This window comes from Melospiza georgiana, chromosome Z, assembly GCF_028018845.1.
Source record: "Melospiza georgiana isolate bMelGeo1 chromosome Z, bMelGeo1.pri, whole genome shotgun sequence".
In the NCBI taxonomy this organism is placed as follows: domain Eukaryota; kingdom Metazoa; phylum Chordata; class Aves; order Passeriformes; family Passerellidae; genus Melospiza; species Melospiza georgiana.
The window spans coordinates 75,161,895-75,182,372 of record NC_080465.1 but is presented as its reverse complement, the minus strand read 5'-3'; the positions used below and the strand labels follow the sequence as shown (position 1 = coordinate 75,182,372).

General features: G+C 49.7%; 1 protein-coding gene across 1 annotated transcript in view; it reads right to left on the bottom strand.

The window, feature by feature from the left end:
• Positions 1 to 12,681: 12,681 nt before the first annotated feature.
• NOL6 (nucleolar protein 6) overlaps positions 12,682 to 20,478 on the bottom strand; it is a 38,593-nt gene continuing 30,796 nt past the window's right edge. The window contains exons 26-27 of the mRNA XM_058044580.1: positions 14,146 to 14,247; positions 12,682 to 13,062 (exon numbers count right to left, since the gene is read on the bottom strand). Of these exons, the coding sequence (XP_057900563.1) occupies positions 12,913 to 13,062; positions 14,146 to 14,247 (252 nt within the window). The 3' untranslated portion in view covers positions 12,682 to 12,912. The remainder of the gene's footprint in view (positions 13,063 to 14,145; positions 14,248 to 20,478) is intronic.

Genomic DNA, 20,478 nt, shown 5'->3' with positions numbered 1-20,478 from the left:
AAGAAGGAGAAAGGCTGGGCACACCCAGATTCCTCCATCTTGCCCCCTGAACCCCCATTCTAAAAACCCCAAAAAATCTATTTTTCTCCCCACGACAAGCTGATTGTTATTCTACTTATACTTTTGTGGCTTGCAGATCCTCATATAAGGGTGGTTATTTTTTCCATGGGTCATAAAGTCACAGGCGTCTTGGGCTTCTGTGCCAGGGTCTCTGAGCCCCCTGGCAGGGATCCTGGCCATCCAGGACAGCCAGAGGGATGTCCTGAATTCCCACACTGGCCAAGGCTGGGCCAATCAGGAATGACAGTAATGCCTTTGTGATAACATATTTAAGAAGGAAAAAAAAAAAAAGTTATTGTGCGGAGGTAATTGCATCCAGAGAAGAGTGTAGGGTGAGACCATGTGAGAGGAGCATCCGTGCAGGCCGGCAGGGCAGCGCAGCAGGAGGGGCAGGAGCTGCTCCAGGCTCGGGAGCTCAGATTGCCCTGCAGCCCCTGGAACAGCCCAGGCTGAGGCAGCTGTGTCCCTGCAGCCCAGGGAGGGCACGGGGGAGCAGAGATCCACCTGCAGCCCTGGGGGAGCCCAGCCTGGAGCAGGGGATGCCCAAAGGAGGCTGGGACCCCTGGGAAGCTGTGCTGGAGCAGGATCCTGGCAGGAGCTGTGATTCCATGAGAGAGGAGCCCAGCCTGGAGCAGGTTTGCTGGCAGAACTCCCCTGTGGGGGACCCAAGCTGGAGCAGCCTGTTCCTGAAGGATTGCAGTCACACAAGGCTGAGCCACACCGTGGGATGGACTCACATTGGAGATGTGCATGGAGAACTGTCTCCTGTGGGAAGGTGCCCACACTGGAGCAGGGGAAGGGCTCCTCTCAGGAGCAGCAGCAGGGACAGTGTGTGATGAACTGATAATCCCTTTTCCCATCTCCCTGTGGCACTGTGGGAGGATGTAGAACTGGGAAGGAGGGAGGAGTGAGGTGGGGGGAAAGTGGTTTTAAGATTTATTTTACTTCTCATTATTCTGCTCTGATTTTGATCAGTAATAAATTCAATTAACATTTTCCATTTGAGTCTGTTTTGCCCATGACAGGATCTGATGAATGATCTCTCTGGGTCCTTATCTCAGCCCGTGAAATTTTGTTGTATATTCTCTTGTCCAGCTAAGCAGTGGCAGAGCAGCTCTGGTGGGTGCCTGGCATCCAGCCAGGATCATCCCACTCCCCCTGCAGTTCCCAGCCTAAGCCTGGCCATCCCCATGGCAGGAATTTGGTGGGCTCCTTGACCAGGCAGCTGTGTGCTCACCACCTCAGAAAGGCACTCAAAGAGCTTTTGCTGGCCAGGCTCTGCCTGGGGATATTCACAGCTCTGAGGGATGGCCCAACAAACCCTGACTCCCTGCCTTGGTTCCTCTAGCATTCCACACTTTTCCCTGCTGCTGCTGTCATCTCGACCATCCCAACTCTGCCCTTAGTGTTGCCTTTCCCAGCATGGCCATTTCTCACATGGTCAGCACCACAGCTGGGATTTCAGACTCAGGGAGACAGGGCCTGGGAGCAGGGGATTACCCACAGATGGGGTTACAGAGAGATGGGGTAGGAGGGATGGTTTCCCCATGCCTCCTCCTTGAGCTGTTCCACCTCACATGAGAAAGAAAGAAAAAAAAAAAAGTCCCTTGAGCCTCAGAATGCGTAATAGTGAGCACAGCTCCACCGTGAGTCATCTCTGCTTGCAGACAGGACAGGAGGGCTGAAGTTTCCCACGACTTGAACACAGAGGACAGCCTGGCACTAGCTCTATAAACCAGGGGAACATCTCCCACAGGGTCAGAGATACACACACACAGCCCTCAGACACAGCCCAAGCCAAAGCCTGGCCTGAGAGGAGAGGACATCATGATACATGGCTCTCAGCTTCTTGTCTTATGTGACATTCAGCAGGATGCCTTCCAAGTCTTGTGAAAGCTGTCCCTGTGGTAGATCACCTGGGTAACAAGATGATCTTTCAGGTCCTTCCAACCAAACCATTCTTTTTGAAATCCCAGCTTAATGGGGTCAAGTAAAATTTCCTTGCAGAGCCAGGGTCCAACCTGTGTATAGAGAGCACAGCCAGTACCTGCCTGCCCACTGGAGAGGACTCTTTGTATGTGTCACTGCTGAAATCCCAAGATGAATACAGGAACTTCTCACACAGGTGCCACAATCCCACTGGAAAGACTAAAAGCAAACCCACCCTTGGATCATCCTGTGTGCTTTATGCTGCCATAGAGATAGCAGAATGAGAAGCTTCCACCTGCTCTGCCCTTTCCCACATTTCCCTGTGTGTCCATGGAGATGTAGCACAGCACAGAAGTAGCACTAGGGATGACAGTGCTTGTGGGATGCACTACATTCAGGATCCCAGCTCCAGCTCCTCTGCTCCCACCCCAGAAGCAGATTATGGTCACCCAGCACATTGGAGGTGTGTGGGGAGGTCGATGCTGCCCTCCAGCCCTCCCAGCTGGTTTGCCAGGTGCATGAGCTGAAGGCATAAGCTGAGCAAGTACAGCTTGTGCAGGGACTCTCCGTCTGAGAGCTTTGCAGCCCTTTTTGGGGTTACACAGGTTCAGGCTGTCCTAGTGGGCAGTGCAAGGGTAACCCCACGCCCGAGGGTTTCACTGGGAATGGGTACACTGTTGAATACAGCATGGAGGCAGCTCGGGCCAAGCAGTGCAAGCCTTACTCTCCTCTCAGTGCTGCATCCATGCCTATCTACCTCCCAGGTTGGCTATTTTTGTTGATAGAGCACACAGCCAGATCCTGTCTTCTCAAGAACTCTGTGTGGGTGATCCCCAAACAGACCTCAGATTCTCTGGCACCGCTTGCAACATTCCTGCTGTACACACTGAGCTCTGCCTCAGCAATGCTCAAACCCTCAGAAAAACAGATTTCTGCTCTCGGGATCCCCAGAGAGCTGCTCTGGTAGTGAGCTCACCTTTGTTGCCTACAGCAGCTCCCAAGGGGGGCTGTGTTGATCTCTTTCCTAGGAGATGAACACTTCTGGAGCGCAGCAGCGTGTGCGCTGGCACGGCCAGGTCTGCCCTGACTCACACTGAGCCCCGCTTGCCCCAGGGCCACCAGTTTCAGCCATAAATCCCAGCCTGGGCAAGGCCTGCCAGCACACTGGGCTGGCCAAAATTCCTGCAGAAAAGCTAACACTAATAAATGCAGGTTTGCTGGAAGTGTTGGCACGAGGCAGCAGGATGTTGCTGAGCTCTGTGCAGAAACCTACCAGCAGCGCTGTGGTTTCAGATGAAACTCAAGGCATGCGAGTCCTCTGGCCAAGTTTCACCACAGAGTTTCAGTGTCACCCTCAGCAGCAGGAGCCAGCCACCACTGCAGGACACACTGCAGGATGCTGGGCTGGGAGCACAGCCAGATCCCCAGCACATCCAAGGCTGGACGTGCTCCTGGTTCAGGAGGCAGAGGGGAACTGGTCTCCCCCGTATCCACAATGACAGGGTTCCCTGGCAGCCTGCAGGTCCTGGATTTCATATCAATCCCCAAAATGTGGTAGGGAGGTGTAGGATTGATGGGGGGACAGCACGGTCGGGATGGACAGAGACGAGAGATCTCTGCAGCCAGGTCGTGGAACTTGTGGTTTATTGCAGAGGGCCTGGGTGCAGGGCCCTGCTGGGAGAGAAGAGAGGAGTAGAGAGGATAAGAGGGTAAGAGCGTAAAAGGCAAGAGGTATGAGTAAGAGCGTAGAAAAGTAAGAGGTAAGAGTTAAGAGCTAAGATAGCAAAGTTCCCGTTACAATACAATAAATCTTATTCTGTGTTGAATATTCTGATTCTCACTAACCAATCTAGTACAATATACAAATCCTATAGCATTTCCATACAGCCTATAAGAATCACTACATTACCATACTGTGCTACATTTTAAACTCTGAAAACTCCTCTTTGGACCCCTTCTGCCAAGCTGGCAGGGTCTGCTCTGACCCTTGGACCTGTCTGTAAGCAGAGGGTGTTGTTTCATCAAAAGGGGATTGCCTTCAGCCGGGCCACACCATTGTTTTCCAGTTGTTCAGTAACTAAGGGATCTCAAAGCTTGCTTTCATTTCCATCTCGCTTATAGTTTCTATATTCTCAAAATCTTTTGCCAGACAATCATATTTATAAGGCTTTCCTGTTTCATCTTCCCCAACAGGGAGGCCCTACCCCAGTGCTCTCACCCCAGGAACACAGGAGAGGCTCACATCAGTGGCACCTGGCTCACAAGCCACTGACAGGGCAGCTGGGACTTGGCTGGTGAGTCCACACACCTCCATCCCCAGCCTGACTTGCTGCAGTGATTACTGGAGCTCAGGCAGCCCTCATGCTGGGTGACCTCTGCATCCCTGTCAGCAGCACTGCCGCTGGGAGCTGCAAGGCCAAAGCCTCCCCATCTCCCATCCTGCACCTCCAAAACTGCAGCTTGTGGATTCAGGGCTGCTGCTTGCTACTGAGCACGCTGTCTTATCCAATTGCCACCACCAAAAGATCTTTGCCCATGCAAAACTGCAGACAAGCCACCTCCTATTTCCAGGGGCGATAGGTTTGTGGGGGAAATCCCTCCAGTCAGGCAGGGCTCTTCTGTCCCCATCACAGGAGGGATGGCAGCTTTGCAGCATCCCATTTCCATGGAGCTGCCTTGCAGCGGGAGAGGTGTAGGAGAGGCCTTGAAGAAGTGTGTTTCAGGCTGGTAGTTTATCTTGGACCACTCCTGAGCGCTGGCAATCCTTCAGCCCTTGGAAGAAAACTCTCTTGGCTGCTTTGAACATTACTGTTCAAGCCCAGCAGCAGGCACATGGAAATATTTTCATGCTCCAGGATATGTCTTGCTGGAAGAGGGAGAAAGAGTGGCTGGATTCATGTTCCTGCTTCCAGCGTTTTGCTGGTGACTTGTCCTGGGACTTGGGTCCCATTGTTTCACAAACCACACCATGTCCAGCTGAGATGGGAAGACAAAGGCAGCCCCACACTGCCAGACCATGGCTATCAGGCATTTTTATAGCCCTTTATACATATAAGTGGTAAAGATGGCAGCCTCTAAAGGGAACTGACACGTTCACCCCCCAGCCTGGCTCTGGGTAGGTGAGGGAACAGCTGCTGCACTGGGGAAATGGTGAAAGCCAAATGAGGAGCACAGGTCTGGAAAAGGCCAATGCTTCTCCCCATAGTGGCTGCACCAGTGACACAGCCCCACCTTGGGGTGGACACCACATCACTGGGTTGAGCAGGGGGTGCCAAATGCAATTTTGGATGCTGCTTTGGCTGATGGCTGAGACCCATGTCCATGGCATGAATATCAGCATGCCAGCCATCCTCCCACCTTGCACAACAGGGACAGGCTTCCCCTCTTTCCAGGACCATTCCCAGACCCGTGGCTGTGATGTTCCACCCATTCCCTGCCCAGACCCCACGCTTACCCCGAAACTCCCTCCCCATGTGCTGCTCACGCCCTCCTCCATGTCTCATCCATCCTACCTGCCTCCAACCGTTGGTGCTCCAGGGCAGGGAAAGTATCTCCTTGCCTCCTTTCCATGGGCTGTGGCAAATTGCTGGGGCTAAACAAACTGCAGTTCCTGCCAAAAATCATCACTGTCGTGGGGCAGGCGCTGGGAGCGTTACTCACCCAGGGAATTGTGTTTGCCTGTGTCAAAAAGGGCTGGGGGCAGCAGCTGCCCTGCTCACTCTCTGCTACACACCAGTGGTGACGTGGCACAGGCCACCAGTCCCCAGCTACATTTTCCAGGGAAAGGCATGTCATTCCCCAGGTCCTCACCACCCTCCAACAAGTACCCAAAAGAGTGAAGGAAAGGCCTATCTATATAAATATAAGGTATGGGGCAGGGCAACACCTTGCCCTGTAACCATGCAAGGGAGGGATATGAAGCATACCTTGAAGGGCATAAAGGAAAGGAAATGTCCTTGGGATGGGATCGCCTGGGCAAGAGGTCCTGGTGCTGTGGCAGCAGGAAGAATGTTAACCATCTACAGCCCCAGGCTGTACTGGGAGGGAGCATGGGATTTGGTTGCCAATTATTCCACCTGGCTGAGCCTTTAGCAAAGATAGTCCCCTGTGACAAGATCTAACAGAAAGGACTGGCTCAGCCCTGCCCTGTAGGACACCCCTTGCACCATGCAGTCCTGCCCTGTGAGCCCTGATCCCACTGGATGGAGGAGAGGCACCTCCCATCCCCTCTGATCTTCCTTTGGTTTGGGAAACAGCCTTGTTTTGGGACAGGGCATGCTGGTCCTTGGTATCCTTACAGAGCTAGCTGCCCAGCTGCAATACACACCCCTCATCCCTTTCCTGTAGCACTTCAGGGTCTCCCATCATGCAGAAGGACATGGTTACCCCACAGCAGCATCTCCAGCCCACAGCCACAGTCTTGCCCTGCATTAACACAAAGCAGGTCAGCATTTCACCAAACCAACCTGGCTGCCATGTCTATTCACAGAATCACAGGACAAGCTGAGCTGGAATGGGCCCAAAAGGATCATCGAGTTCAGCTCCTGGCCCTGCACAGAACCACCCCAAGAGTCACCCCAAGAGTCACACCATGTGCCCAAGAGCATTGTCCAAACCCTTCTTGAACTCTGTCAGGCTTGGTGCTGTGACCACATTCCCAAGCAGCCTGTGCCAGTGCCCAGCCACTCTCTGGGGGAAGAACCTTTTGCTGATATCCAACCTGAACCTCCCTGGCACAACTTCAGCCATTCTCTCAGGTCCTGTCACTGCTCACAGAGCAGAGATCAGTGCCTGTCCCTCCTCTCCCCCCATGAGGAAGTTGTAACTACAATGAGGTCTGCCCTCAGTCTCCTCCAGGCTGGACAGACCCGGTGACCTCAGCCCCTCCTCACGTGGCTTCCTCTCAAGGCCTTCATCATCCTTGCTGCCCTCCTTTGGATGCTCTCTAGTGAATTTATATCCTTCTTTTATTGTGGCACCCAAAGCTGCACCCAGAGCAGGACAATTTGCTCCCCTGCCCAGCTGGCCTGGTGTCCCCAGGACAGGGATGTCCCTTCTGGCTGCCAGGGCACTGCTGACTCATGTCCAGCTTCTCATCAACCAGGATCCCCAGGGTCCCTTTCCCTGGCACTGCTTTCCACCCCTCATTCCCCAGTCTGTCTCTCCCATGTCCCAGCCCTGTATCCAGGGGTGTCCTTGGTGCAGATTCCGGCACTTTCCTTGTTGAACTCCATGTGGCTGGTGATTGCCAGCCCTCTAATTTGTCGAGGTCTCTCTCAGGGCCTCCCAGCCTTAGAGGGAATCAACAGCTCCTCCCAGTTTTGTATCACCTGTGAACTTGCTCCAGTTCTGCATCCAGGTAATTTATGAAGGCGTTGAAGAGCAGAGTGCCATGGATGGAGCCCTAAGGAACTCCACTAGTGACAAGTCCCCAGTCTGGTGTCACCCCAGTCACTACAACCCTTTGTGCATGACCTGTGAGCCAGCTATCTCCCATCCTATGATGTCTTTCTCCAGCTGTGGAATGGACATTCCAGAAGGATACAGTGAGATACAGTATTGAAAGATTCACTGAAAGCCAGGAAGCTGGCTTCCTGAACTGGCTTCCCTTGATAACTAGGCAGGGAAGAGACAGAAAATGACAAACTTAAAGCCTGGTGAGGCCACCACTGTAGTCTGCCTCCCAGACACTAATCCTCAGTATTTTAATATGCATGTAACAATGGGATGTAGCCAAAAAGGAGAGACTCAAGGATAATAAATCAGTACAGTACCAGGTTCCTGCCATGCCCTTCTCTGGCACCTCCCTTAGACTTCCCATGCATATCCAGGAGCAACATTAACAGGAACAGTCTGTCTGGCACCTTCAGCAGTGCAGGAGTCGCCAGCACAAGGCACAAGTGTTTCTCTGCAGGCTCACTGCCAACACAAGCTCTTGGCACCTTCGTTTGTGACAGCAAACGAAACCCTGGGGAACAGATTCCCCCTTCCTTGCTCTCTGGTGGGAAGAGGCAGAGTTTGCAGAGCCTGCTCAGGATGCTCAACAAAAAAGTGGAATAATGGGGAGATCCTTGATACACCCCCAGTTCATTCCTCTGCCAGATCCCACCGTGCATCACCAGCTACCCAGCACCTCCCCGCTGTGCTTTTGGCCAATGTTTATTTTTCTCCTGGTGGCTGCTGAGCCTCTAGCACTTGAGTCTAGTGCAGAGGCTTCACAGCACCAGAGAATACAGCTTTGTGACAGCTCGTATGGTCTGAGCAGCTTGCAGTTTCGTTCTGCTCCCCCTCACACAGCCCAGCAACCAGCATTGCTTCTCCCACTACCCCTTGTGTCCCAACCCCAGCCTCCTTCCAGACTGCATTTCTCCCATTTTGCAATTCCCCCATCCAATATCTTGATTTCCCCTTCCCTGTGGTGCACCTTGCACTTACCCCTTAGCTGCATCACTCTGCCTTTCTGAGGAGACCACAAGCACTAAAAGCTGCCACCTGCCAGAGCTGCTTTGCTGGCGAACCAGTACTTCCCAGGAGCTGCTGCCTTGGCTGGGAATAATCACTTCAGGTCTAGAGCATTTGTCTGATAACAAAAACCCCAGCCAACAAGTCATTGCCGAGGCTAGAAGAACGGCCATTGTGGGAACAGCAAACTAGGAGAGATTATTCCCTTTCTGTGCCAAAAAAATCCCAGACAATCGCTCCTTCCCTAGCCAGCCGTGGAAATTTAACCTAAGGGTTTACAAAAATGACTAGAAATTGTGGGTGCCTGAGCAAGAAGCTTCTTTAAAAGTCCTTTATTTCCAGGACACATGTACTTCTTGCTTTCAAAGGGTCAGCCTCAAGCCAGACAGGCTCACAGAGACTCCAAACAGCCTCTCAAAAGATCTCAGCTGCCCCAAAGAATGAACATCAAAGTCTGAACAATTCAGTGAGCATGGATACCTCACACCACTCAACGTGCTGTGGTCATCCCATCATCCAAGCTTGCTTTATCAACCTGCTCCCTTTCATAAATCTTGTTATGGTCACTCAAAGCTGTCAAGGGCACCTGGCAAGCAGGAGTCTGGTGGCTCAAGAAAGGGCTCCACCCCCCTCCCAACAACTGCTGTCTGCCACGTCCTTGCAAAGCATGAGCTGATCCTTTTGGAAGAAATCTGCCCAAAGGGTGGCTCAGGGAAAGGCCCAGGGGGACCCACCAGCATTTGGAAAGCCCTGCTAGAAAGCAGAAAGCACACATAAAGCAGGCAGCCCTTGAACCCTGTCTTGGCTGGCTCCATCCATACACTAAGTGCACCAATATCATCACGCCAGCCCAGTCTTGCATTTGGAAACGCCTCCCTGTTTGCACTCACCCCCCACACACAGGAGACCCCTGTAAAGAGCTGCTGAGGTAGCTTTGCAAAGCCAACACATCAAAGCCCATTGCTGCTGCCTCAGCTCTCCCTGTGCCCTCCTCCCAGCTCTTGCAACACGACACGGCGTGGGCTCCCCAGGGCAGCTCTGTGTTTGTGCAGCTCTTGTTTATGGCTGGGACCACAGCTAATCAAACAAGCGAGTGCCCACTCACTGCTCTGGAAGTGGAAGCCCAGCATGGTTGTCAAACAAGAGTGCTCTGAATAACCCAGGCCCTACCCCAGCTTTCACAATAGGAATTAGTCACAGGGCTTCAACAGGAGCAGTAAATCCACAACAGGAGATACAGTTACAGCAGAGACCTCACTTGTCCTCTCTTGTGTACCTGAGACACCCTTTTCCTTTGGATCCTGCCTTTCCAGACCCCCTTAGAGGTGCAGGGACCCTCTGCTCCTGAGAAAGGTGTTTTGGATTTTGCTTTAGGTAAAGTGCTGCTCAAGAAGTCACAGCACAGCAATAACCAGGCCCTAAGAGCAACCAGCAGATGGGCAGAGGAGTCCACCAAATTTATTACAGGGATGGAGCACCTCTCCTATGAGGAAGGGCTAAGAGAATTGGATTTGGTCAACCTGGAAAAAAAAGGCTCCAGAGTGACCTAACTATGGCCTTCCAGTACCTGAAGGGAGCCTACAAGGAAGATGGAGAGGAACTTTTTGCAAGACACAGTGACAGGAGAAGGGGAAATGGCTTCAAACTGAAAGAGAATAGGTTTAGACTAGGTATTAGGGAGAAATTCTTCCCAGTGAGGATGGTAAACACTTGGACATTGGGAGATTTAAGGCAATGCAGAGTTATCCTTCCCCTGAAAGCGGAGCCTGTGCATCACCTACAGCTTTGGCAACAAGAGTATTGCAAGCAAAGCTGGGATAATTTGTTATCTGGGTAACTTTTGCTGACACAGGTGTGTCCCTTCCAGGTGATGTAACCTGGGCCAGCAGTGGTCAATATGGTGAGTCTTAGGTGAATTCATGACAAGGTCTTTGCTGAGGCGCCCATGTTTGTCACCTAAACTGGGCTCACATGTGGCTTCTGAGCACAGTGGCACCACCTTATGAAACATGAGCAGGTTAGGACTTGTACAAGGGTTTGCTTATGAGTTTCATTTATCACCATTTTATTGGGACCTGCAGAAGGTTTGCCTGGATTTTTCCTGTCCCTTTGCTGCACGCTGCCAATGGAGGGTGGAGGAGCAGTTTTATGCCTTTTTAAAGGGGAGAAGGAAAAAGTAGAAATGCAATACCTGACAGTGTAAAAGAAGAAGATAAAAGCAGAGCTGGGCTGGGGAGGACAGGGTAGAGATTACAGCATTGTTCAGCTGAAAAGGCAGAAGCCATCACCCCATAAATATATCCAGGCAGGGAATAAGCCACTGACTGAGGGGCCACATCTCATGACAGCCCCAGAGAAAGACGAGCAGGACCTTCAAGCCTGCCTGGTGAAGAAGGTAACTGGAGGAGCTCTGCTGCCCTGGAAGCTAATGCAGGCTCTGGCACACATCTGTGACCTGGGGAAAAGCAGATATATGCAGTGGGGAGGATGTTCCAGCATCTGCAATATACAGCAGGGGGAAAAGCAAAGGTGGGATGGGGCATGGAGGGAACAGGCAGAGCTCTGGCACAAGCAATCACTACACCAACTCTACTGCAGTTTACCTAAAGCAACCACTGCACCAACCCCAGTGGTGTCCAAAAGCTGTGTTGGCAAATTTACATGATTCTAATGTCAAATTGCACATCAGAGTGAAGGCAAATACTCAAAAAGAGGGAACAATCCAGCTACCGAGGAAAATTACAGCCATCGCTGAAGGCAGGTTGGGCAATTCCAACATCTAGAGGATGATAAAGCACAACAAAGAGAAGATTAAGAATTAATCCCTAATTAGCTGCTTCTGAAACCTGTCGAAATCACTGCCTGCATCATTTGTTCATGGATTTGTCAGCAAGTTCTGAGGCTGCAGGGGTCACAGCAGCAACAGAACATGCTGCTTTGTTCTCAGGTGAGAGGTCTGTTATGCCCATTAAGAGCTTTTGATGATTTCAGTTTAGGTGTATTCGGAAAGCTCTTTCCAGAAACAATGGGCAATGGATTCCACATCAGCCACCAGCACAGGGAAGAGAGAAAAATTATCCTGTAATTTAAATGTACCAGATTTATCCTGTAATTTAAATGTACCCCACTGTGTGAGGACACACAATGTTTCCAACACTGAGCAATGGGCATTAAGCAAACAGCACAAGCCCAGAGTCCCATCTCTGCCATAGCCCACTTTAAAATGATTCAGAGAAAACATCTGAAAAACAAGTTGTGAATTTCCTCAACAAAGCCCTGGGCTCACTGCCAACAGCTGGAAAGGCCAGCAGGTCCTGAAGCAACACACTTAACTTCCTATCTGAAATGCTCCTAACCAAGTAACAACTGCCTAGTTATCAGCCTGCCTAAATGTCCACTTGCCTTTCCAGGCTTGATCTGCAAAATCAAGCAAAGTCTGCTGTCATGAAGTCTGTTTTCTTTGCTCTGCATCTGATTCACCCATGCTTTGCTGTTGGAATGTGTGTTCTGCCTCCACCAGAAGAGGGGATGGGACAGTTGCATTTGCTCCAACTTATTTTCCTCTCTTCCCTTATCAGGAGCCTTCACAATCATTCTACATGAGAGAAACATCCCTGCTCTGAGCAGGGTCACGTGAAGCAGGTTGCCCAGGATTACGTCCAGTTGGGTTTTGAGTATGAAGTATGGAGACTCCACCTGGGAGTCTGTGGGTAACCTGTGCCAATGTTTGATCACCCTCATGGTAAAGAAAAAGCATTTTAAGCAGAACTTTCTGCATTTCAATTTACCTCTCTCACCCATCATTTGGACCCAATCCATCTTCTTTACTGCCTCACCACATTGGCAAAACCCCCTGAGCCTTCTCTTGTCCAGGCTGAACAAGTCTGGCTCTTGCACCCTCTCCCCTCATCACAGAGGCTTCAATTCCTTTATTGTCTTTGTTGCCCTTCACTGGACCTGCTCCAGTGTCTCCTTTTTATTGGGAAAACCAGCACTGAACACAGTGTGCCAAATATGCCTCACTGGGGCTGAGCAGCAGGGAATAACCTGGTCATTCTTTTAACAACTGTTCTTTTGGCTTTGCTAACCCCTACAACAGCAGCATCTCATGTAAACTCCCTACCAAACCAGGAAACTGCCTTTCCATTGCACACTTCAGCCATATTTTTCAGACCCTTCCATTCTCATGTGAGCACACCTCCAATTCCTACAATGAACAAGAAACAGGAAGATTTTCAAAAACTTTATCCCATCTTTATATTTCCTTCAAAATAAACAGGCATTTGTATATCAGGTCCCATTGCTTTTCTGAACCATACATATAAAGATAAATAGAGTAAAACATACAGTTCTGGGATTTAGAAAGCTAAAAGGATCTTCTAGGACTGATTTATAGAAAGGAACAGACCCAGAGGTAACAAACTGCTTGAGGACAGGCCGCTCTGACACCTCTCAGTGGTTTCAGATAGTCCATTTCTCTGTACGAGCTTCCACACTTTTGACCAGGCCTTCTCCCAAAATCTCAAAGTCCTCCAGAATTGCCTCCACATTGGGAATACAGACCAGCTCGTTGTTCAGAGTTGTCACCTTCCTTCCCCTCATGCTGGAGACCTGCAGGACACAGAAAACATTGCACAAATGGGAGCACCTGCTCAGAGTTGCACTGCAACCTCTGCCAGCCCCAAGCAAGTGAACCAAGTTCCTCTCCTGCCTTGTCACATACAAACCTTGCTACACCCAGTTCCACAAGTTTCACTTCTCAACACTATCAGTGCTCATTTTTAGAGCTAACAAAGTGCAAAATTACCCTTCCAGCCCCTTTTAGGGTTTACCCTGGAGCCACAGTCCCAAGAGCGTGAGGAAGTCACAAGGCAAAGCAATGGCCAGGGGCATGGTGGAATGACAAGTGTGCAGATGCATGGCAGAGCCTGGGTAAGCAGGGCACAAGGAGTGTGCAAAAGGGATCACAGCACAAGGTTGAGTAAGAGCTACTTCTGCTCTTTGGTGGGTGTCAAGACCTCAGGTGGGAAGGTATCCTTGGCTCCAACAGTGGCAAAAGCAGAACCTTTGTGTTTAACCCAGCCAGACTCAGCTCCGATGCAAGCATCTCCTCCTCTGTTTCACCACTGTGAATAACTGGGTTTCACAACAGCAGCCAGGCAGAATGGCCAATGCCCTCTGGCCGTGAAGAGAGGGGAGATAAATCACCAGAGACTGACAGCAGAGCCTGGGCTGCCAGCTCAGAGCCATGAGTAACCGGTTTCTTTGCGTCTTTCCTTCATAGAAAGCAGCATGAATCACTCCAGTGTGCCTCACACCTGGCTTAACCACCCTCCAGGGTTTGCCAACCCACACAGAGCAGCTGGAAAACAGCTCCATGCATCAACGAGGACATGGGCACTCCAGATCTAGGCTTCTTGGGCTGGGTATTTCTGGGAAGATCCCAAAGCCACAAGAATGGGATAGTCTATTTTCCTTATCAGTTCTCCTGATACTAAAGGCACTGTGGCCACATCTCTGTCTTGATTTCTCCCCTTCCAAGAGGCGACAAAACCACGACCTCCATTTCTCAAAGGGCTTTGGGGTTGATGAGAGTTGGACTCTCATCAATTACCATACAGAAAGATAAAAAGAGCTCTTCAGCTTTCAGGGTACAAAGGTAACACGACGCTTAAAACAGAGGCAAAAACTCACCTTAAAAGGCTGAGGCTGGAAGCTCAAAGGTTTCCACAGAACTGCAATAACTTCCCCTCCATGCTTGTCATAGAAGAACAAGGCAAGATCATCAAAGGCGTTCTGGAGAGAAAACAAACACAGGTTAAGGACAGTGATCCTTCAGTGACAACCCCTGAGTGTCTCTCACTGTGGTCCTCCATCAGCTGACCTGGCACTACCAAGCTGTACCTTCCCAGTGTCCAGCAACCATATCCAAGATTCCACAATGCATGAGACAGAAAGAGGCAGGCCCTGCCTAGCAGGCAGTCCTGCCACAGTACACCTCATGGCACCAAAGACAAACACAAAACCAGAGGCCAGCATCTCAAGCTCTGCAATCTGTGCAACCAAGATATCAAAGCTCCTTCTTCCACCAAGATAAACCCCATGTGAGCTGTCAGGACTTTATCAAAAAAAGGAAACATTAGAGCGGAGGTTTTAAGTAATAACACAAAGTTCTGTGGGGTGGAAAGATGGAAAGCTCAAAGGAGGCACTGCAGCAATCTGTCCTCCTTGCCCCTTGTGCTTCAGCAGTGGTGCCAGTGAGCATCTCCTTTGGTGGTGCTGGGCAGCAGAGATCAAAGAGAGATGTTGCACAAAGGGATGACTAAAGCCCAGCCTGGCCTCCCCCAAGCCCACACCAGCTGGATTCCCAGGGCTGCAAGGAGAGAGATGAGCACCACAGCACAAGGAAACAATGCTGTGTGCAAGCAACTTCTTGAACCCAGAAGTCTGGCCCTACAGCTCATCACCCAACATGCTGATACCAAGAGAAGTGTACCCTGAAAGAAGCTGACCAAGACAGCCAAGCAGCTGCTCCCTGATACGTGTTTGTCTTGGTGGAGATCAACATCAGGCAACAAGACGTATTTAGCAGGCTGAGCAAACAGTCCCCAGCATCAGTACAGGAGAAGCTTCTGCACAGGGCTTCACCAGACTTGAACAAACTATTGCCCAGAATACAGACCCTCTGCTCCCTCTTCAGCCTTCTTCTCCCTCACCTTAGTTTCCCAGCTTTTACCAAAAGAGTTCTCTGCTGGCATCATCGTATCATGAGGATATGTACGAAAAGAAAATCATAATCAAAGACAAACTTGGATGGGCTCTTGTATGGACATACCAGAACTGCAGTAGGAAAAAAAGTAGAGTGGGTTGGTGCTACCAGTGATCCTAAAAGGCAAGGTGGCATTTTTAGAATACAGACCTGACAAGCAAGGAGAGGTGGAGTTGTCTGCAATCTTCAGAGACAGATTTGAGTTTGGAGTGTTGCTGCCCTCACAGAGGGCAACAAAAATCAGGTCATCAAGATGGAAAGATCCCAAGAACTGCCAACTCATCCCATTCCATGGGCTTTCACATGGGCAAGCCTGGTCAAGGCATTATTTCACCAAATTAGCTAGAAAAACCACTGTCTAAAAATACATTGAGAAAGAGGTAATCCACCCTGGCATTTCTGTACTGAGAGCAACAGGTTATGCTCAGAGCCCAGTCAACAGGGGAGACTCCTCTTTTTTTAGCCAAAGAGGGAGGGAGGGAAAGCTCAAGGAATGGCAGTAAAGCTCAGGGCACGCTGACCGCCAAGGCACAGCTTTCTGAAGCAAAGGGGAGCAGACATGTGAGAACCTGAAAAAGCCCAGCTATTCTGCAGGGCGAGGCCTCAGCGCCACGCGATGCTCCTTGTGAGAACAGTATTTCTTACAGATGCATCTTGCTGGACAGAAGCCAGCAGCATTTGCAGTAAAAAAAAATCTCCCAGGCTCAGCTAATTTCCCAATAAAACCACTGTTTGGCCTGATACCCAGCAGGTTTGGGTTTTTTTCCCCAAACAGCAGGGAGCAGAGGGCAGATGTTAAAAGGATGGCATCCAATTCAAAATCTCTGCACTTGTCCTGCTCCCAGTGTCATACATGTGATAGTGTTTCAAACTGGCCCATGAGCTGTGGAGTTCTTGAGAAATGGCAGCATTAAAAGGGTCAGGTGTGTTAGTCACTGCACTCCTGTTTGTTCAGAGGCTTGGGGAGTAAAAGCAAACAGTTCACCCTCCCTTCCACATCCCACGTTCTCTGCCCAGTGTCACTGGACTCGTCTGAGCCTGCAAACACCTTCTTCCAGGAAAAGTTTCAGAGAAAAGGGAGAAAAGGCAGGGACTAAGTTTGTTCACTTCTCCAGGTGCTCTATCTTTGGTTGCAAGTCAGCTTCCAAGGCCCACAGAAATCCCCGCCATCAACAAAACCTACAGCTGGTTCCAATCTCACAGGGACATGGGGGCCTACAAGCTCAGGGCTACACTTTGGAGAGGCCTCATTGTCCAGAGAGAAGGTGTATATGGCACCTGGAAGAAGATTAGAACAACCTCTTTAAGAAACCATCTGGGTTATAGGAATGAAAAGGGTGGAGAAATGTAGTGAGTAAAACAATGCCTGGATCTAAAATGGGATTACCAGATTAAGCACCTCCATCTGAAGCATGGATTTTGCAATGAGCTAAGTGAAATTTAGTTAAGTATCTACTAGTTGTTAGGTATCTACATTGTTAAGTATCTACTTGCTGCTAGTTAAGTAGCTACTGTTTAAGTATGTACATTGTCTTTTAGGGAAAGGATTTTTTCCATCTGACCCTTTATCCCCACATTTTTTTCTTGCTTCTACCAAGAGATTAGGCTCGTTGCATCACAGATGCTGGAAGAGCCTTTAAGGGAGGTCTCTGCACACAAAAATGTGTCCTACAGTACTATTTCCTAGTTCAACAGCAGCTCAGAAGGCAAATGCATCAATAAACACTTGCTCAGTCTTCAGAGAATTTTAAGTGCTCTTAGCAAGGAACCCACCAGTGTAAAACCTTATTAAAGCTACTTACTTCCAACAAACAACTACTTATTTGTGGTTAACATTTCAAGGTTTCTGCCACCCTATTGTGACCTGCCCTGATGCTCCCAGGTATGTGACACAGAGAGAGCCTCTCCCATGACCCCAACAGAGCAAGGAGCACTGTCCAAGTAACCCCAGGCTGGGGCTACCTCTGTGACTTTCTTTTAAATGACAAAGGAAATCCTTGGGTTTGAGATTCAGCTGATAAAAGGTTTCAAATTGCATTCAAACTAAGCAAACTTTTCCACCTGAGAGCTACACAGCCATCCCTTGTCCGGGGGCTTGGGGGCAGCAGGAAAGAAATGTGGAAAGAAAAGAAGCCACTCGTGTCCTCCTGCCTGCACCAGCACAGATGTCAATCCACCAAATCATTGAGACAAAAGTCTTCTGTCACTTTTTACACGACAAACCCTGCAGAGGCTCTGGGAGGGCATTGCCAACACAGAAGAGATGCAGCCACAAGTCCCCTGTCAGCTCAGCCCAGGAGCACATGGGGCTGATGCCCCACTGAGCAAAGGGGCACACACACGTGTACCCACCCTCAGCCCAGGGCACTGTGCTAAGGGTCTGTGGCAGCTCTGCAGCCCTGAAAGCAGGTGATGGATTTCCTGACACCTCTGCCCTTCCAAAGGTGCAGATCCAGATAGGAAGCTTCCTGCCCAACATGAGAGCCCACAGAACTTTCTCAGCTTTTCCCTGTCTACCTGGTGTTACCATAGAAGGACTCAGCCCTGTCAGTCAAAACAAGAAGGGAGCAGACTGACCTGGAAAGATTTCACCAATTACAGCTACAACACAGGATCACAGCTTACATGTTTTAGGAAATAGAGAATTTTTATTATCATTAATTCCTTTCTAAAATGCAGTAGCAAGAGATGCATTTTTGCACCATGGGAAGAAGAAAGGAAGGGCTCAAAGTCTCAAAGTCTTCCTGATAGGTCTTGCCTTAAGGTGCAAGAAATGCAAAACACTACTTTAGAGGGATGTTTATTGTAAAGCAGGAAACATTTTCCTGCTCATCCACACAGAAAAGATCTCACAAAATGGACAACTTCTCTGCCACAAGCTCTTCCTACAGCCCAACAAAGCTAAATCTCAGTGAATGACAGCACATCCCATCAGTGACCTGTGAGACCAAAGACCCATTAAGAAATCTGAGATCTGTTAAGAGCCATAACAGACAGGCAGATGGACATGGCACAGGCTGCTTCACCCAATGTACCCCACAATCAGTGAACAGCTCGGGGAAGTGACCAGAGCCTTTGGCATTTGTGAGCTCCAGAATGCAGGCAGACAGGCATGGCAAGCAAATCCACAAGCCCTGTGTGCTCTGGATGGTCTCAAGGCCAGAGGATAGCCAAGTCACCCTGGAGCAAAAGCTGCACGGACTGAGCCTTCTCACACCACATCCCCAGCAAACACAGGAGTGCTCTGCAGCCACACAGCCACCAGAACATAGATCAGCAGCCATGATGGACACTCAATGGGAGCCTCATCCCAGACACTTAAATTTATTTAGCCTTGCTGCAGAATCCCCACCAGGAGCGAACCCAGGGTTTGCTCAACCAGGCACTCTGAGCTGTAGGTGGCAGGGAGGCTGCTGATGGGCTCAATCTCCAGGGAAGCCCTCTCTCTGGGATGTCTGGCACCTGCTTTCCCTCAGAAGTGTCTGTCTGCAAAGCCTTCTCATGTGGACAGGATCACAGAACAGGCCTTCTCTATCAGATCAGTTCTGGAATTGAAGAATTTGCTGCCTGAATCCCACAGCCAGCCTTTCATCTCTACCCAGAGCCTCCCAGGCACCAGAGCAACTCAGGCCAGTTCCTGCAGCACATCTCCTTGAAGCGGGAAAAAAATCAAGCAGTCAGGAGTCAGCACCTCTTCTTTCATTTTCTACTCTGATTAAGCTCCCTGGAAAAGGCACACAGCAATCTTTCAGCTCCAGAGCACTACTGCCTTGCTAAACACTTTGACTTTGGAAGAACAGGGACAAACAGGCCGGACAGAAGAGTGGATCTCCCGGTTACCAGCCTCAACTAGGGGAAGAAGCCACTCCCTGCCCCCCTCAATTCAATCAAAACACCAAGGCATTTAAATCCTGTTTTCGTGTGGAAATCTCAGTAAAGGGCAGATGTTTCTTTTCTTCCCACAGAAGAACACAAAATCCCACAGCATCTGTGAGGCAGATGTCTCCCTTTGTTGCTACAAACCCACCATGGCTGCACTGTCAGCCATGGCCACAGCCCCATTGCTCAGTTCTGTGGTTTGTGCTGTTAAGAGAGAGCAAATTACTCTGAATCAAAGCCAGTCAGTTCTGCGTCCAAACTGCCTTCTCATCCAAGTTCTCTCAGAAGGATTCACTGCTGTCACCACACTTCTTTCTGGCACCAACTTCTTGCAGGGTTTGGATCACCCCCAGAGCTTCCAGCCCACAGGACAAGGAAGAGCTGAACACTGCTTAGAGCAGCAAGAGCCAGGGAAGGAGAAATAAAAAGGTGCTGGAGAGGTTACCAAGCAAAGCCAAAGTCAATGAAAAGGTTTTGCCTTGAAGCAACAACATCAATACACTGAGAGATGAAGTCAGATGATTTCTCATGGAAGGAGTAGCTTCTATTGACAGCTCAGCATCAGCAGCTTGCAGTGGTCCTGCAGTGCAAAATCAGCTTTTGAGGCATTCCAACTTAACTGGATACAACTGAGTTCTCTGAGACCATGCGCAGCACCACTTCTGTGATTTTTTCAGGAAAATAAACACCTGTTTGCCTAGAAAAGCAGATATTTACCAGCTCCTTCAGGACTGCCCACTACTGATTTGGATGCTATGAATGACAAGCAAACTGTTACTGCAAGATATCTCCAATAAGATAGCCACAAGAGAACAAACAATATCTAAAAGCAATAAAGACAAAGAAAAGCCTCCCAGATAGAGATGCTGAGGCAGATTTCGGGCTCTCTGCCCCACAGCTCACTCTTCAGAGAAAGCTGCAACCAGTTCCTGATCTGTTCCCTCCTAGGAAGCCTCATGTCAAAGAACAAGGGACACCAAGAGAATCAACACTGCTTCCAACAAGCAATGTGACCTTTGCTCATATGCATCTTTCTTCCTTGGGATCTCAGCATATTGGATTTAGGAGCAGCTGTAGTTTGCAACCTGAGCAAACCCAATTCCCAATCTATTATAACCTGTATTAATAAAAATGGGCAGTAAAAAGCAGTAAAGATTCAGGCAATTTGGATGTCACTATTGACTGGACCATGTAAATCATAACTGCCTGAAGATTAATGAAAGCTGCCTTCCAGGAAAATCTTTTCTCTACCTTTCACTTCCAGAGCCACTTACTGACATCAGCTTGTCTAGATACATAAAAGTAAACCCTGTAAACCTCAATGAGTTTCCTGATTGACTGCCTCAATCTACAGCCAGACCTGCTGCAAGCTTCCCCAA